This window comes from Manacus candei, unplaced genomic scaffold (genome assembly GCF_025592945.1).
Source record: "Manacus candei isolate 608988 ecotype Guabito, Panama unplaced genomic scaffold, ASM2559294v1 h1tg000170l, whole genome shotgun sequence".
NCBI classification, from domain to species: domain Eukaryota; kingdom Metazoa; phylum Chordata; class Aves; order Passeriformes; family Pipridae; genus Manacus; species Manacus candei.
This window is the reverse complement of record NW_026138218.1, coordinates 103,701-120,205: the sequence shown is the minus strand read 5'-3', so window position 1 is coordinate 120,205 and position 16,505 is coordinate 103,701. Positions and strand designations below refer to the sequence as shown.

General features: G+C 66.8%; 3 protein-coding genes and 1 non-coding gene across 5 annotated transcripts; 1 reads left to right on the top strand and 3 right to left on the bottom strand.

Moving 5' to 3' along the window:
- Nucleotides 1-516: 516 nt before the first annotated feature.
- SLC39A5 (solute carrier family 39 member 5) lies at nt 517-5,399 on the bottom strand. Of its 2 annotated transcripts, XM_051773511.1 has the most exons (11): nt 5,336-5,399; nt 4,200-4,579; nt 3,967-4,120; nt 3,664-3,838; nt 2,935-3,104; nt 2,706-2,843; nt 2,565-2,625; nt 2,282-2,488; nt 1,981-2,061; nt 1,714-1,904; nt 978-1,539 (listed from the first exon to the last, which is right to left on the bottom strand). In XM_051773511.1, exons 2-11 carry the CDS (start codon nt 4,553-4,555, stop codon nt 1,387-1,389), a joined length of 1,686 nt encoding a protein of 561 aa, XP_051629471.1. In that variant the 5' UTR covers nt 4,556-4,579; nt 5,336-5,399; the 3' UTR covers nt 978-1,386. The 2 variants fall into 2 exon arrangements, with proteins under 2 accessions (XP_051629473.1, XP_051629471.1); XM_051773513.1 differs by lacking the exons at nt 978-1,539; nt 5,336-5,399 and adding an exon at nt 517-954 and having other exon boundaries at nt 4,200-4,958.
- Nucleotides 5,400-5,526: 127 nt separating this feature from the next.
- NABP2 (nucleic acid binding protein 2) lies at nt 5,527-7,629 on the bottom strand. Its single transcript, XM_051773521.1, is given in 8 exon segments — nt 5,527-6,005; nt 6,120-6,186; nt 6,309-6,390; nt 6,475-6,500; nt 6,502-6,547; nt 6,634-6,772; nt 6,839-6,932; nt 7,449-7,629. Coding segments are annotated over 7 exon segments (612 nt in total). The 5' UTR covers nt 6,918-6,932; nt 7,449-7,629; the 3' UTR covers nt 5,527-5,832.
- A 107-nt stretch (nt 7,630-7,736) lies between these two features.
- Nucleotides 7,737-15,188, top strand: RNF41 (ring finger protein 41). Its single transcript, XM_051773515.1, has 7 exons — nt 7,737-7,864; nt 9,545-9,696; nt 10,746-10,858; nt 11,295-11,566; nt 12,278-12,413; nt 12,645-12,748; nt 13,864-15,188. The coding sequence occupies exons 3-7, from the start codon at nt 10,769-10,771 to the stop codon at nt 14,213-14,215; spliced, it is 954 nt and encodes a 317-aa protein (XP_051629475.1). The 5' UTR covers nt 7,737-7,864; nt 9,545-9,696; nt 10,746-10,768; the 3' UTR covers nt 14,216-15,188.
- Nucleotides 15,189-15,691: 503 nt separating this feature from the next.
- On the bottom strand, nt 15,692-15,773 carry TRNAS-CGA (transfer RNA serine (anticodon CGA)). The gene has a single exon. It is a non-coding gene; the product is annotated as a tRNA-Ser (tRNA).
- Between the last annotated feature and the right edge of the window lie 732 nt (nt 15,774-16,505).

Sequence of the window (16,505 nt, the reverse complement as noted above, 5' to 3'; positions counted from 1 at the left end):
CTGCTGCTCTGCCCACTCACAGCCCTGTGCTGGTTGCCCTGGGAATGAGCTTTCCCAAGCTCTGCCTCGGCTGAGGACATGGATGGAGCCCCTGGCTGGGTGGAAGGAGAGGCCAGAGGCACGAGGGGTCTGGGACCCCTGAGCGGTCCCACTCCTGCTGTGAGACAGGGTCCCAGCCCCCCAAAAGGGTCCCAGCCCCCCAGAGGGATTCCAGCCCTCCCAGTCCTGCTGTGGGAGGGGGTCCCAGCCCTGCTATGAAATGGGTCAGGGGCTCCAGGCATTCGGGCCTGGCAGCATCTTTCAGAATTTTGCACTGTGTGAAGTGTGACCAGTTTGGGGGGGTGCAGAGCAGGGCACGGGTCGGTCACAGAGGGCTCGGCCCCTTTCCTGCCACCTTGGCCCCATCCCACGGGTGCTCCAGGTCTGACATGGAAAACATCCCGGAGAACATCCCGGGGAACATCCCTGCTGGGCTGTTTGGTGCCTTCCTGCTCCCGGGAGGCTCCTGTGGTGGCTCCTGCCCCCGCAGTGTCCTGTGCAGGGACATGGGTGTGACATGGAGGGGCTCAGGGTGTCCCTGTCCCGCTCCTCGGGCACCCCTGGAAGACCCTGCAGAGTGTGAAGCCCACCCTGGCCCCCCGTGGGGCTGGGCTGGGACATCACCCACCTGTGACTGTCCCCCTGGCTGCCCCAGGGTGCCCAGACCCCGAGTGCTCCAGCCCCTGGATTTGGCTGCTCAGACCTTTGCAGGGAGTGAGCTCAGCATTCCCTGGAAAGGGCCTGGGCTGGTTCCTCTCCCAGCTGCAGAGCCCCAGTGTGAGCCCACCCTCCCGGCTCCCCCGAGCCTCCTGAGCAGTTACTTTTTTCTCAGATGTTCTGTATTTTCAGAAATCCTGCATCACCTTTGGGGAGGAGGAAGGGGAAGGGAGGGGAGGGAAAGGAACTAAAAAGATACTGAAAAAGGGGGGAAAAAAAAGACAAAAGCATTCAGACTTGATCTATTTTCTACCGTGTGAGCTGCAACCAAGTCCTGTTCTTCGTATTGTGGCTTTGAATCAATTATGTTTATTAAAATGCTATTGCTTCTACGGGCTGTTGTCCTTCCTCTGCCTGGTCTAGGAGGACGGGAAGGGGAACAAGCTTGGATTCAGCCCCGGAGCCGGGTGTGTGAGCACCCCAGTGCCCCCAGCCAGGGGGGCTGAGGGGACCCCTGAGTCCCACCCCACGGGGCTGAGCCTGAGGGGACCCCCGAGTCCCACCCCACGGGGCTGAGCCTGAGGCTCCCGAGGCAGCGGATGCCGCTGAGGGTCTTCAGGAGGTGAAAAACTCCGGTCCTGGGGGCAGGTTGGGGGTCCTGCCATCCGGTCCTGGCCCCGGCCGAGCCCCTCAGAGCTGCAGCCAGGCGCGGACGTGCCCCTCGGCCAGGGCGATGCCCAACATGATGCCGCTGCCCAGCAGGAACCCCGCGTTCTGCAGGACGAAGCGGCTCCAGGTGCCCTCGCCGGGGCCCTCGGCGGCTCCTCGCAGGGCCTCGGGGAGCTGGGGCAGAGCGGGGGCTCAGCAGGAGGCTCCCACCCCCCGGACACCCCGGACAGCCCGGACAGCCCGGACAGCCCCGGACACCCCGGACAGCCCAGACACCCCCGGACACCCTGGACAGCCCAGACAGCCCCAGACACCCCGGACAGCCCGGACAGCCCGGACAGCCCTTACCATGTCGGCCAGGGCCACGTAGAGGAAGATGCCGGCGGTGGCGGTGAGGACCCAGGGGGTGAGGGGGGTCCCGCTGTGCCCCACGGCCACCCCCGCGACCACGCCCAGGCAGGAGAGCAGGGCCGAGAGCAGGTTGAGCAGCAGGACGGAGCGGGGGGCAGTGCCCGCCCGCAGCAGCACCGCCAGGTCACCTGCGGGCACAGCGGGTGGGTGGGGGGGCGTGGGGGGAGCTGGGGGGCTGCCAGGGGCAGGGGGAGCAGCACTTACCCAGCTCGTGGGGCAGTTCGTGGCAGAGCACGGCCAGCGCCGTGCTGAGCCCGCTGGAGAGGCTGTGGGAGAAGGCGGCACCTGCGGGAAGAGGGTCCTTCATCCCGGACCTGCAGGGACCCCGTGCCCTGTGCACCCCCTGCCCCTGTGCACCCCCTGCCCCTGTGCCCGCCTGTCCTCCTGCCCCTGTGCCCACCTGTCCTCCTGTCCCCGGTGTACTCTGCACCCCCTGCCCCTGTCCCTGGGCACCCCTCCGTGTCCACATCCCGGTCCGTGCCCGTGTCCAGCTCTCCCCCCTCACCAATGGCCAGCCCGTCTGTCAGGTTGTGGATCCCATCCCCCAGGACCACCATCCACACGATGTCAGTGGCCCCGGGGCCGAGGGGCAGCGCGGGGCCGTGGGAGTGTCCGTGGGGGGGCCCGTGGGGGGATTCACGGGGGGGTCCGTGGGGCCTCAGCTCCAGCTCCGGATCCGTGTCTGGCGCCCTGAGGTGTCTCAGCTCGGCCCCTGCGGCGGGACGGACACACGGTGGGGGCCGGGGCCGGGGGCTGTGGGCACTGTGGGGCACGAGGGGGGGTTGTACCTCCTCGTGACGGTGCCAGGACCCCCGCGGCCACACCGGGGGTCTCTCCATGGGGGTGTCCCTGTGAAGGAACCGAGGTGTTGGGTACAAAGCCGGACCTGGTGGCAACCCCGTCGCCTGCCCCGTGCCCGTGGCTCTCACCGTGGCTTCCCTCCTGCGCCGCAGCATCCCCAGGAGCAGCTCCAGCAGGAAGAGCAGGTAGATGCCCCCCAGCACCGCCAGCCCCTGCAGCACCGCCGGCCCCGGCCCCGACGACGTGTCCTGGTGCCCCCCCTGGGCCTGGACATGGGTGACCCAGTGGGTCAGGGACCCCGACACCCCGGTGTCCCCCAGGGTGCCACCTCCCCTCCACGGGGGTGGGGGTACCTACGTGGGGCCAGAGGTGGAGCAGGGCGTCCCCACAGAGTGTCCCCACGGCCAGGGCCACCAGGAAGGCCAGGAGGGAGCGGAAGAAGCCGCGGCTCAGCAGCGGGACCAGGAGGACGGCCAGGGCGGACGGGAGGCTGACGGAGGCCACGGCCAGGAGAGCCCAGCCCAGCGCTGTGGGGAGGGTCAGGGGGCACGGCCGGAGCAGGGGGGGCACGGGGAGGGGGTGTGGGGATGGGGGGTCCTTGGGGATGCAGGGGTGGGGGTCTTTGGGGATGTGGGATATGGGGACCCCAGGGAGGTGGGGATGGGGACCTCAGGAATGGGGACCCCAGGACCAGGAGTGTGGGGTGATGGGAATCGGGGGCTGGGGATTGTGAGGGGGGAACACTTGGGGTTGGAGGGACAGTCATTGTAGGGATGGGGTTGGAGGGATCCAGGGATGGGACTGAAGTGACAGGGGACCTGGGAAGCCAATGATGGAGGAACCAGGGATGGGAATGCACGGAGAGGGTCCACAGGGTCCATCTGATGGGAGACCAGGGGCTCAGGGTGCAGGGACAGGGGGACCAGATGCTCGAGGAACCAGAGATGGGGCTACAGAGTTGGGGGCACGGAGATCAGACACTGGGGCACGTGGGGATGCAGCAATGGGGTGACAGGCTGGGGGGGACCCGGGGACAGACAACCTGGGGCCGGGGGCCCGGGAGGGGTTACCCCGGGCTGGGGTTACCTGGCCACAGGCCCCCCCCCGGGGGAGGCAGCGTCACCTCATCGCTGTGCTGGATGCAGACGCGGCTGTCGATCTGGTAGAGCAGGGCCGGGCACAGGAGGGTGAACTGCTCCGGCGTCAGCTGCGACGCCGAGTCCAGCCCGAAGTTCACCAGCAGTTGGGTCACGTTGAGGCACTGCGGGGCCGGGGGGCTGCGCTGAGCGCTGCTGGGGGTCCCGGGGGGACGGGGAGCAGCCGGGGGTCCCCCAGGCTCCCGGGATGTGGCAGCGGAGCGGGACAATGTGACCCCCCCGCCCCACTCACGTCGTCGTGCGGGTGGTCGGCGCTGGAGTGCTCCAAGCCCAGGACCCTCCCCAGCAGGCTGAGGGTGGGCTGGTACTGCCGGGGGGGGCCCCCAGCCCCGGGGGGCTCGGTGGGCACCGGCTCCGCCCAGCTTTGTGTCTGGGAGGGTGGGGGGCTGCGGGAGACCGGGGCGGTGAGCCCCCCATCACGCTGGGTGTGGGGCAGCCCTCCCGGGGCCGGGGGGAACCGGGTACCTGTGGGGCCGGTCGGTCGCTGGGGCGCCGGGAGCCGCGTCCCCGCCGTGCTCCCACACCGGGTGCCGGTGCCGGTGCTTCTCCTCCTGCACCTCGAGCAGGTCCAGGTGACTGACGTGGCCGTGGCCCAGCTCCTCGTGCTGGATCTGCACCACCTGGACGCGGCCCAGCCCGAGGCTGCCCAGCAGCCGCGCCAGCCCCTCGAAGGGCAGGGTCCCGTTGGCCCCGTACTGCCCGAAGAGCTGCTGCAGGTAATACCCGTGCTCCTGCTCCTCGGGCAGCGGCCCCGGGGGCTCTGGCGTCCCCCTGACCCCCAGAGCCAGGAGGAGCCCCAGGAGGAGCCCGGGGGGGCCCATGGGGCCGGATCCTGGGGGCAGGAGCTGGGGGAGGAGGGGGACACCGGGGTGAGGGTGGGGGGAGCTGTGGTGGGCGCAGCCCCCCTGCCCGTGGGCACCTCCCGGGACGTGGGGTCCCCCCAGGTGGCTGCGCTTTCCTGCCCCTGTCCGTCTGTCCGTCCACAGGGAAAGCGCCAGGCGGCCCCAGGGTCACCTCCCGGGACACGTGTCCCACACCAGGGCTCAGGGACACCCCGGCAGCGGGGCCGGGGTGAGGGGGGCTGCCCCTGTGCCCCCCGAGGGCTCCCCAGGTGGGAGAGGGGGGCGGTGGGGACAGTGCTGTGGGGGGACATGGTGACCCTCGGCCTCGAGGGGAGGTTTTGCAACGGGGGCAGGTTTTGTGAGGGAGTTAATGTTTCACCAGGCGGGAGATAAAGCCCTCGGAACCCCCCGGCTCCCTCCTCACACCCCCACCCCACCACCCCCAGCCCCACAGCCCCCCACGGGCTCCCCCCCTCCCCAGCAGGGACACGGGACAGCCGCACGTGGAGATGGGATGGTGGGATGGCCGCTGCCCTCTCCCACGTGGGGCCGGGCCGTGATGGAAAATCCCTGGAGCCAGCGCCCCACCGACCCCCCCCGGCCCCGTGGGTGCCTCCTCCCCCTCCCCGAAGCCCCCCTCGCCCACCCACGTGGGTCTCATTGTCCCCATCACCCCCCCACTCGTGGGACCCCCCCCCGGGCGCGGCGCTGGCATCGCCCGTGCCCCCCCGGGACCCTCCCCTGCCCACCCGAGCCCACCTGACCGGTGGTGGGGCCGGGGGGACGCGGCCCTGCCCGTCCCCGTCCCGCGTCTGCTGCGCCCGACCCGGGGGGGCCAAGGGTCACCCCGAGCTGCTCCCGGCCGGCCCCGGTGCCGGGAGGGGCCGCGGGGAGGGCCTTGAGGGCGGGGGGGGGTCCGGGTCCCCCCCGTGCCGGGCAGGAGCAGGAGAGGCGTGGGCAGAGCTCGACCTTTATTAACTCGCACCCCGAGGGTCCCGGGCGCTGCGGGTGGGGGGCACAGGGCGGGGGGGCCGCGGAGCCCCCGGCACCGCTCAGCCCCGTCCCGCCCGGGACCCCCGAGCACGGGGGGCTCCCGGTCACCCCCGCCGCCCCCGGGGGCACGTGAGTGGGGGCAGCGGGGCCCGGGCACCCCCTCCTCGGTCCGGGGGCTGCGCGGGGCTGGGGGGCCGGGCCCCCCCCCGCCGCTCCCGACCGTGCCGGGGCTGGAGGGAGGAGGGTCCGGGGGAGGGTCCCCGTTATCTCTTGCTGCTCCTCCGCGTCTCTTTGCCGTTGCTGACGGGGCCGGAGGCGGGCCCGGGGTGCCCGGGCTGGCTGCGGGTGATGCGGCCGCTCGGGGGGTGCGCGGGGGCGCTGGGGGGGTGCGCGGGGCCCCCCGGGCTCAGCCCGTTCCCGTTCTGGCTGTCGGGGGCTGCGAGAGAACCGGGAGGGAAAGGTGGAGCCGCCCCCACCCCCCCCCGAGCCTGGGGGTCCCACGGGGGGGAATCCTGCAGCCCCAGGGTGGGGAGGGGGCTGCATGACCTACCTGGGGGGGCTGCGGGGGGGCCCTGGGTGGTCTGTGAAGCAGAAGCACTCGCGCTCTCGTTCTGGGCCTGGGGAGGAGGAGATGGAGACCCCCGTGTGCTGCAGAGCCAGGGGGCTGCCCTCGGGGGGCCAAGGGGGTCCTGGCAGTGCCGGCCCAGCCCCCTCCCCAGCCCGGGACCCCCCAGCTCACCCCTTTGCTCTGCGACTGCTGCGCCACGTACTCGGGGTTGGGCTCGCTGAAGTTGGGCACCTCAGAGTACACCATGCAGAACCTGCAGGCAGAGAGGGCCCGTGGGGTCCCCGTGCCCCCCCAGACCCCCCCCCAGCTCCGGTGGGACCCCCCACCCCGTCCTTACTCGCCGATCTTCTGCAGGTCCCCCCCCGCGCCCCGTGTAGAGGGTCAGGCAGCCCTTGAAGACGGACGCGTAGCTGAGGAGGAGGAGGAGGAAGGGGGGGTCAGGGCGGGGTCCCCGCAGGGTCGGGGGTCCCGGGCGCCCCCCCAGCCCCCCCAGTACCCCTTGGTGAGGCGGATGATGTCCCCAGGCTGGATGAGGTTCCCCACATCGTCCCACACCGAGATGTTGATGCTGCCGGTCTTGTCGGCCACTTTGCACGTTCGCACCTCGTGCCCGTCCTTGGTCTTCGTCACCCGGCCTGGGGGGACACGCGGGGTCAGGGGGGTAGGTGGGGCCGGGGGGGACCCCCCGCCCTCACACCCACCCGTCTCCAGCACGATGAAGATGAGGTTGAGGTTCTTCAGCCCCGGTTTCACGTCCTTCACCAGCGTCTCGGTGCTCATGGTGCCGGCGGGACCCTGCGGAGGAACGGGGGGTACCGGGGATGGGGGGACACCGGGGACAGGGGGGACACCGGGGGTGGGGGGTACGGGGGGACACCGGCTGTGCCACCCCCGGGGGGCAGGACATCACTGCTGGGACGGGGAGCACAGGTATGGGACCACCCGGGGATGGGACCAGGACACCGGGGATGGGACACCGGGGACGGGACACTGGAGATGAGACTACCGGACTACCGGCCTTGGGACCACCGGGGACAGCAGGGACGGGACAGCGGGGACGCGACACGGCGGGGGGCATCGCTGCTGGGGACGGGGACCGCGGGGACGGGACCACCGGGCTGCGGGGACACCGGGGACGGGACCACCGGGCTGCGGGGACACCGGGGACGGGACCGCGGGGACGGGACACCGGGGGGGCATCACCGCTGGGAACGGGACCACCGGGCTGAGTGCGGGGACGCGGGGAACGAGACCGCTGGAACGGGGCCGCCGGGACACTGGAGACAGGACCGCGGGGACGGGACTACCCACGAGCGAGACTCCGGGGCCACCGGGACCGGGACCGGGATCGGGATCGGGAGCACCGCCCTCTCTCCCGCCCCGCCGCCAGGGGGCGCTCGCAGCCCCCGCCGCGCGCTCACCGGGCACGCTCCCGGCAGCCCCCGGACACTGCCCCGCGCAGCCAATCAGTGTAGGGCAGGGCGGGTGACGTACAGCTGCTCCAACCAATAGCGATGCAGTGAGGGCGGGGCTTAGCGCGGCTCACCTCGCGGAGCCCCGCCCCGACCAGTGAGTTTCTGCTCGCGCGAGGCCAGAGCGGCGCTTCCGGCGCGGCAACTTCCGGCGCGGCGGGGCCGGGCGGGGGGGACCCGGTGGAAGCCGCGGCCGCCCCTGAGCCCGGAGCGGCCCCGGAACGGCCCCCGAGAGGCCTGGGCCCGGCGGCCGCGGTACGTGGGGCGGCGGGAGGGGCGCCCCGTGGGGAGAACCGGGCCCGTGGGCGGTGTTCGGGGCTCCCGGGGCGGGGAGGGCGCGATGCAACCCCGGTAGCACCGGGGGGAGCGGGCGGTGGTCCGGGAGGGGCCGCCGGGGCTCGGGGCTGGGGGAGGCCGGACCTGGTCGGGAGTTCGTGTGGTGGGGAGTGACCCCCCCCCCGGCCATGAGAGCCCCGGGGGCCGGTCCCGCTGCCGCTGGAGCCCCGTCCCGGTGGGAGGAGGAGAATCCCCGGCCGTGCTCTCGGTGCCGCCCCCGGACACCGGGAGCGAAACGACGATCCCCCCCCGGGGCGATCCCCCCCGGGGCTGCGCCGGGGCCCGTCCCGGTCCCGGGGGGGATCAGCGGCGTGAACCGGCCCCGGTCCCACCGGGGCGACTGCGGGGGAGAACACGGGCCGGGCTGGGAGAACACGGACCGGGCTGGGAGAACACGGACCGGGCTGGGAGAACACGGACCGGGCTGGAAGTGGCTCCCGTGAGAAATCGTCTGCAGGGAGGACAGCGAGGGCCGGGGGCTCCGGGTTGAAGGGGGAGCCCCCACCGCGGAGAGAGAGAGGAATGTGGGGGACAATCCCGAGGAATGTGGGGGACAATCCCGAGGAATGTGGGGGACAATCCCAAGGAATGTGGGAACGATCCCAAGGAATGTGGGGAACAGTCACAGGGAATGTGGGAACAATCCCAAGGAATGTGGGTGGACAATCCAAAGGAACTTGGGGAACAATCCCTAGGAATTTGGGGGATGTGGGGAGCACACCTGACCCTGGTCCCTGGGCACAAAAGCCCAGCAGTGTTTGGGAAGCAGAGGGAAGGCAGGAATTAAACAGCACCCGAGCTCAGCCTTGTTTTCAGGAAGGGCACTTTTTGCCGTGATTTTAAGTGATAAACGTGAAAATGCCCCAAAATTCAGCAGCACCAGGGAAATTCTGGTGCCTCAGTAATGATGGTGTCGAAGGTTCTGGTGCCCAAACCCCCATGGCAGCACCACCCAGGCTGTTCCTGAGCTGGTTTTTCCCCTCGTTGCCATGACCAGGAGCTCAAACCAAAATAGTTTTTCCCGTTCTGTCGATTTTTCGCAGCGAGAGAGAAAAAAAAACTTGGATTTGTGTCAGGAGATGTTTTTTATTTTTTTTTTAAGTGGCATTTGGGGAAACGGGTATTTTTAGCGGGATTTTGTCACTGCAGAGCTGAGGCTTTGCCCAATGGGCTGGTGTTTGTGTCCCTGCCCTGTGGATCCAGCTGGGAATGGGGCTGGAATTCCCGAAGCCGAGGGCCACAGGGAGACGGGGATGTGGGTCCTGTCACTGTCCTGTTCAGGGGGGGCACGAGGGCTCTCCAGAGCTGGTTTGGGGCTCTGAAGGGACCCACTGAAATCAGAGGCGAGGAGTGGGTTGGGATACAGTGGGAATTCTCTGCCTGGGGCCTTTGGCCCCTCGTCCCCGCCGTGCCCATGGTGGGATTGGCGCCTTCCGGGCTCCTCCACAGGTTCTCTGTCGTTTTTTGGAGAGTCTCAAAGGCTCTTCAGAAAATTCCAGCTCCTCTCCCACGTGGCTGGAGGGGGGTGATGGGCAGGGCACAGCCTCCCCCTCCTCCACCATCCTCATCCTCCCTCTCTCCTCTGTTCCCTGGGACCAGCTCTGTCCTGTCTGACTCCGGCGTGGGGCCCCCGAGGAACGTTCTGGGCTGTGGAAGAGTGAGGGGAAAGATGGGCCTTTGGGAGAGAGTCCCTGCACAGAGTGAAGCCAGCCCAGCCCTGCGTTGCTCCGGGAGGAATTCTGCCACGGGAGGTAAGGCAGGGCCCTCTCACAGCCCCCTCTCCAGGGGAATGGCTTTGTTCCTTCCCCCACAGCTTCCTGCAGGAGCTCAGTCCTCCCTCCACGCACGGGGAGCCTTGGGATGGTGGCTGCTCCCGGGTCTGGGGGGTTTCTTGCTCCAAAAAGCTTTGGTTTAAATCAATATCCACGGGGAAATAGCGAGATCTCCCTTAAATTCCAGAGGTTTGACAGAAGTCCTGCCAAACTGGCTCAGGAACTGCCCCTGCCTGGTTTCTGTATCTTGTATTTCACGTAGAAGGAGCTGGGCAGACCTGGGAATTCCCAGAGGATCCCTGGGACTGGCAGGGAAAGGGTTTTGTTACTGAACCTCCGGGTGGATGCAGAGTTCTGGAGCTGTATCCTGAGAGCTGGAGGGATGCAAAGCCACCTGCTGCTGTTTGCACAGCTGGAATTGCTGCCCTGCCACGGTCCCCGTGTCCTCACACCCCTCCTGTCCCTGCCAGCTCCTGTTTGGATTTGGGGTGGGGACTCCTTTATGGGGCTGCAGGGGTTGGACACCGCCTTTGATGTCGTGAGAACGGGGCAGGAGGAGCAGAGGGCCCAGTAACTGCCGGGGCAGAGCTCAAGGCCGGCCCTGGCAGAGGGTTGAGGGGTTGGAGAAGGGAATTACCTGGCACTGCCATCCTTGGCAGGATGTTCCCTCCTCTCAGGGAGGAGCTGGTGCCGTTGTGTGAGGCTGGCGAGGGTCTGGCTGCACCAGGAACGGTCCCTGGCACGTGTCCCACCTCAGCAAACCAAATAAACTGTGCAAAACAACCCCCAGATCAAACCCCAACAACCACCAAGTGGAAAATTGCCTCAGGATTGGGAATTTCGAGTGGAAGCAGCAGCGTTGGGGCAGCTCCGGGCACACAGAGGGGGCTGAGACCCTTTTCCCTCCCCCATAGGGCACCTGGTGAGAGCTCCAGGTGTGGCTGGGGCAGGAGAGAGCAGGAATTTGGGAGGCAGAGGGCTGGGATGTGCCCTGTGCAGCTGCCCTGAGCCCTCTGTCCCCTCTGCAGGGTTCTGGCAGCGGTGACGAGCGATGGGGTATGATGTAACTCGTTTCCAGGGGGATGTTGATGAGGACCTTATATGCCCCATCTGCAGCGGGGTCCTGGAGGAGCCAGTTCAGGTAGGTCCCACCTCAGCACTGATCTTGGCTGCTGGAAGGCTCTGGTGGCAGCCCCAGGCTCGTGGATGTCTGGATCAGGTGATGGGCACCGTGCACACTGCGAGCTCCCTGGACTCTGAGCTTTCCTGTGGAGGGTTTGGGCAGCACAGGAAAGGAATTGGCACCAGGGACAAAGCTCCCTGTTCCCAAAATCTGCCCCCCCTCCCCAGTCCTGAACGCTCTCGAGTGCAGTTTGGACACAAGAGCAGAGCCCGTCTGTGTAACACAGCCAAGGGATGTTTTAATCTGGGAAATGATGACATTTCGGAGCCCGAGGAAGGCCCGGCCGTGCACTCGGTGCTGGGGGCGAGGTGGGCACCGGGCACGGCTCGGGTTCGGTCCCGGAGATGTTTCCCAGCCCGGCAGTGACCCGTGGCCCTGTCCTGCCCCCCCGCAGGCTCCCCACTGCGAGCACGCCTTCTGCAACGCCTGCATCACGCAGTGGTTCTCGCAGCAGCAGACGTGCCCCGTGGACCGCAGCGTGGTGACCGTGGCCCACCTGCGCCCGGTGCCGCGGATCATGCGGAACATGCTGTCCAAGCTGCAGATCACCTGCGACAACGCCGTGTTCGGCTGCACGGCCGTCGTGCGCCTCGACAACCTCATGGCCCACCTCAGCGACTGCGAGCACAACCCCAAGCGCCCCGTGACCTGCGAGCTGGGATGCGGGTGAGGAGGGGCCGGGGCTGGGGAAGGGGACCAGGGTTGGGGAAGGAGCCCCAGGTTTGGGAAGGAGTCCAGGGTTTGGGAAGGGGACCAGGGTTTGGGAGGGAGCCCCGGGTTTGGGAAGGAGTCTGGGGTTGGGGAAGGGGACCAGGGTTTGGGAAGGAGCCCCAGGTTTGGGAAGGAACCCGGGGTTCAGAGGCCGTGGTGCTGCAGAAGGGGCTGGGAGGAGCTGTTGACGCCCTCGAGGCCCCGCAGAGAGACCCTGACAAACCAGAGAGGTGGGCAGTCACCAGCCATACGAAGTTCAGGTGCTGGATTCTGCACCAGGGGCGAGGCAGCCCTGGATCTATGGGCAGACTGGGGAATGAGGTGCTGGAAAGCAGCACCCCAGAAAGGGACCTGGATTGGAGATAGTGAAATCTCCTCGGGTGAAGTCAGAACCTGGATCAGGCCATGGGCTGTCTGGTTCTGCTCCCTGATCCCTCTGGAGGAGGAAAATCCCCATCCCATGGCACTGTGGCAGTGGTGGTTTGTTCCCATAACTCTGCCCAGACCGTTTGGCACGGCAGGGCCTTCCCACACTCCTCAGAGGTGTCTGAGCTGGTCCCTCACGCCTGGATTAGCTCTGGAAGCTGCTCACACGCCGATGCCAAGTGCCCTGTGTGTAGCTTCCCCTAACGTGGGGCCTCCCCCTTTTCTCCTAACCCTTGGCAGCTTGGAAATGCCCAAAGATGAGCTGCCAAACCACAACTGCATCAAGCACCTGCGGTCGGTGGTGCAGCAGCAGCAGACCCGGATCGCCGAGCTGGAGAAGACCTCGGCAGAGCACAAGCACCAGCTGGCCGAGCAGGTGGGTCCAGCTGTGCCAGGCTCGTGCCAGGGTTCCCCTGGTCCCCGTGGGCTGCTTGGACACCAAAATCCCCCCCAAAAAAAGGGGCTGGAGAGTGGCCTGGGCTGAGTGTGGCTGGGGGTCTGTGGCTGCTGGGGTGGCACCGGCCCGAGGGGTCTGTGGGGCTGGTCTGTGCCATGGGGCCCCCACGGTGACCCCGTTCCCAAATCCCACTTTTCCCTGGCGTGGCAGAAGCGGGATATCCAGCTGCTCAAGGCCTACATGCGGGCGATCCGCAGCGTCAACCCCAACCTGCAGAACCTGGAGGAGACCATCGAGTACAACGAGATCCTGGAGTGAGTCCCGGGGCTGGGCAGGGGGGACTGGGAATCTGCCAGCCTGGCTGAGGGACTGGGGAGGGGGTGAAGTGCCTTCTGAGGAGAAGGAAATGGTTCCCAAGAGGGAAGAGGGGAGTTTGTGCTGGGGGTGGCACAGGGGCTGCTCACACAATGGGTCTGGAGTGTTATTGTTCCACCTGCATCCTGCCCACCAACAGGAAGCTGCCAAATTCCTTCCTCCTTGGGAGAAAGGCTGCTGGAGGAAGCAGCTCCTTGCTCCTCCTCTCTCCCCTCCCTGAAGGGAGGGATTGTGGAGCTGATTGAAGCAGCCTGGGATGAAAACAGGAAGGGAAGGTGGGGAAGTTCAGTGTTCCCCATCCAGGCTCACTCCCAAGCACAGAGCACCCAAAACAGAGCCATTCCCCAGCTCTGGTGGGAAATTGTGATTGTAGCCAGATGGGGATGGGCCTCTTCTCCCAGGTAACAGGTGACAGGACAAGAAGAGGTGGCCTCAAGCTGCCCCAAGGCAGGTTCAGGTTGGAAATCAGGAATGATTTCCTTGTGGAAGGTGTTGTCAAACTAAAACACAGGAAGTTCCACCTCCACATGAGGAAGAACTTCTTTCCGTGGAGGGTGGCAGAGCACTGGGACAGCTGCCCAGGGAGGGTGTGGACTCTCCCTCTCTGGAGACATTCCAAACCCTCTTGTGTCACCTTCTCAAGGTGACTCTGCCTTGGCAAGAGAGTTGGACTGGGTGATCTCCAGAGGTCCCTTCCGACCCCAACCAGTCTGGGGGTCTGTGACTGCAACCCCCCCACTGCTGAGCTGTGTCTGGCTCTGGCTCAAGGGTTTGGGGCCACAGTTCCTTCCAAAGAGCCAGAGCTGGACTCCTGGGGTGAGGGGTGATCCAGACACAGCAAAAGTCTGGGGACATCAGGAGGAATTTCTTCCTGGAAAGGGTGGTCAGGGAGGTTTGGAGTCCCCATCCCTGGGGGTGTCCAGGGAAGGCCTGGCCGTGGCACTCAGAGCTCTGGGCTGGGGGACAAGGCGGGGGTCGGGCACAGGTTGGACTCGGTGACCTTGGAGGGCTTTTCCAACCTCAAGGATTCTGGGCTTCCTCCCCGTGTCCCCAGGTGGGTGAACTCCCTGCAGCCGGCGCGGGTGACGCGGTGGGGCGGGATGATCTCCACGCCGGACGCGGTGCTCCAGGCCGTCATCAAGCGCTCGCTGGTGGAGAGCGGCTGCCCCGCGTCCATCGTCAACGAGCTCATCGAGAACGCCCACGAGCGGAACTGGCCGCAGGGCCTGGCCACGCTGGAGACGCGCCAGATGAACCGGCGCTACTACGAGAACTATGTGGCCAAGCGCATCCCCGGGAAGCAGGCGGTGGTGGTGATGGCCTGCGAGAACCAGCACATGGGCGAGGACATGGTGCTCGAGCCGGGGCTCGTCATGATCTTTGCACACGGAGTGGAGGAGATCTGAGGGACCCCGGGGGCGAACCTTCGGGGGAGAGGGGGGGAAGGTGCGGGGGGGGGAGGCCCAGGGAGGCCGCTCAGAACTGCGGGCGTTCCCTGGTCACCGACCTGGATTTTAGGGAACTGCCCCCTCCGACCTCTTGGTTCCTCAGTGACACGATTAAACCCCTCTGGCAGACCCTGCGCGGAGCTCGGCCGGGCTGCAGCCCCTCCACGTCCCCCCTCTGCTTCCCTGTTCCGTGTCTTTCCTGGACAGAAGGAGCGATGGCTCCACACGCACTGCCAGGCCCCTCGGTGGGTCCCCCAGATCCCGGCTCACAGTCCAGCCCAGACCCCCAGGACCAGCCCTGCTGCCCGGCAGCTCTCACTCATTCCATAGCCACTTCCCCCCGGGATTTCTCAGCCCCTGCATTTTCCACCTCGCTTTGATCCGACCCCGCAGCAGCGGGAGCTGCTCCCCTCCTGCGGGTGGGGAAGGGGCTCCTCTTGGTGTCCCCAAACTGGACCCTGCCAGTGTCACTGACCCCGGAGCCAAACAGCCGCAGCCGAGTCCCTGGAGTGGGGGGTCCTCAGGCCTGGGGACCCCTCTGTCCCCCCTTGCTCTGTGCATGCCCCAGCCCTCTCCTCGGGAGCAGCCGTGTCCCCTCGGGCACCTCCCACCTCCCGTGGTCCCGCCCCGTGTTTGGCTCCGCTTTCTCCACTGTTGGTGTTACTTTTCCAGACACTTGTGATTGTGGTTCTGTATTTTTTTGTACCTTTTTTTTGGCCTTTTTTTCATTTTTATCTCCCCCTTTTATTTGAGTTTCAAAATACCATGGGCAGGCGCCTCTGGCCTGGTTCCTTGGGACTTGTTGGGAATTTAATTTATTTGCATTTGTTTTGTTGTTTTTTACCATCGTTTCTCCTCCGGTGTCGGTCCCAGCGGATCGGGCGGGAGGCAGGGATTGAAGTGATCAATAAAGAGAGTTCTGGTTGCTTTATCGTTGCTTTGGGGGCCTCCACCTGCACCCTGAACCCCTCCCCACCACGGGGTGCTCAGTCCCAGGGGAAAACTGGGTGGGTTTGGGGGTGTCCTCCCCATCCTGGGGGGATCCAGGTATCCTGGGGGGTCCCCGAGATCAATAAATGTCACTGACGGGCTCCCACCGACCCGGGAGGGAACGGCCCCCGCCGGGGGTGTGGCTGAGTGTCCGGGGGGGCTCCAGGTGTGAAGCCCCCCAAGTGTGGTCCCCAAAAAGGATAAACCTGTCCCGCCGCTCCCATCGGTAACAGACCCGGTGCCGGGGCTGGGAGGCTCCTCCTCGCTCCCACCGTTAAAAGAGCAGGGACTGGAGGAGCGTTCCCGTGGCTTCCGCCGTTAAAACAGCCGGTACCGGAGCTCCCGCTGCTGCCGCCGGTGCGAGCGGGAACCGGAGCGTGGGGGGAGTCCCCGCTGCCGCCGCCGGTAAAGGAGCCGGGACCGCGCTAAAAAATACAGAGCGGGCGTCACGGACAGGATTCGAACCTGTGCGGGGAAACCCCATTGGATTTCGAGTCCAACGCCTTAACCACTCGGCCACCGTGACTCTCGCGCCTCCGTGCGCCGCGCTCCGCCTAGACCGGCCCGGCCCCGCCCCGCGCGGGCCGCTCGGGGACCCACCGGGGATTTACCGGGATCCGCCCGGGATCTCTGCTCCGGGACCCACCGGGATCCGCCGGGACCCACCCGGGATATCTGCTCCGGGACCCACCGGGGATCCACCGGGACCCACCCGGGATATCTGCTCCGGGACCCACCGGGATCCACCCGGGATATCTGCTCCGGGACCCACCGGGATCTGCCGGGACCCACCCGGGATATCTGCTCCGGGATCCACCGGGGATCCACCGGGATCCACCGGGATCCACCCGGGATCTCACCGGGGCTCCCCGCCCCACCTCGGGGCCACATCCGCTCCAGCCTCCCGCACGACACACATGGGATTATAGAATGGTTTGGGTGGGAAGGGACCTTGAGGCCCGTCTCATTGGAGTTATAGAATGGTTTGGGTGGGAAGGGACCTTGAGGCCCGTCTCATTCCACCCCCCTGCCCCGGGCAGGGACACCTTCACTAGACTGGGCCGCTGCAGCCACAGCTGCTCTAGCAAACCCATTCCAGTGCCTCACCACCCTCACAGGGAAGGATTTTTTGGCTCATATCTAATCTAAACCTCCTCTCTCAGTTCGAACCCCTTCCCTCCTGTCCCTCACTCTGAGCTCCTGCAAACAGCCTGGCCCCGTCTCTGCCGTGTGTTCCCTTCAGGTCCTGGGAGGCCAC

Bases quoted from the DNA above. Each gene is read 5' to 3' on its own strand.
- SLC39A5 (XM_051773511.1), bottom strand. From the start codon at position 4,555: ATGGGCCCCCCCGGGCTCCTCCTGGGGCTCCTCCTGGCTCTGGGGGTC. The intron at 2,844-2,934 runs GTAGGTACCCCC...ACCCATGTCCAG, and splicing joins TGCTCCACCTCTGGCCCCAC to GCCCAGGGGGGGCACCAGGA. The intron at 1,540-1,713 runs GTAAGGGCTGTC...GCTCTGCCCCAG, and splicing joins ACGTGGCCCTGGCCGACATG to CTCCCCGAGGCCCTGCGAGG.
- RNF41 (XM_051773515.1), top strand. From the start codon at position 10,769: ATGGGGTATGATGTAACTCGTTTCCAGGGGGATGTTGATGAGGACCTT. The intron at 11,567-12,277 runs GTGAGGAGGGGC...AACCCTTGGCAG, and splicing joins ACCTGCGAGCTGGGATGCGG to CTTGGAAATGCCCAAAGATG. The intron at 12,749-13,863 runs GTGAGTCCCGGG...CCGTGTCCCCAG, and splicing joins GAGTACAACGAGATCCTGGA to GTGGGTGAACTCCCTGCAGC.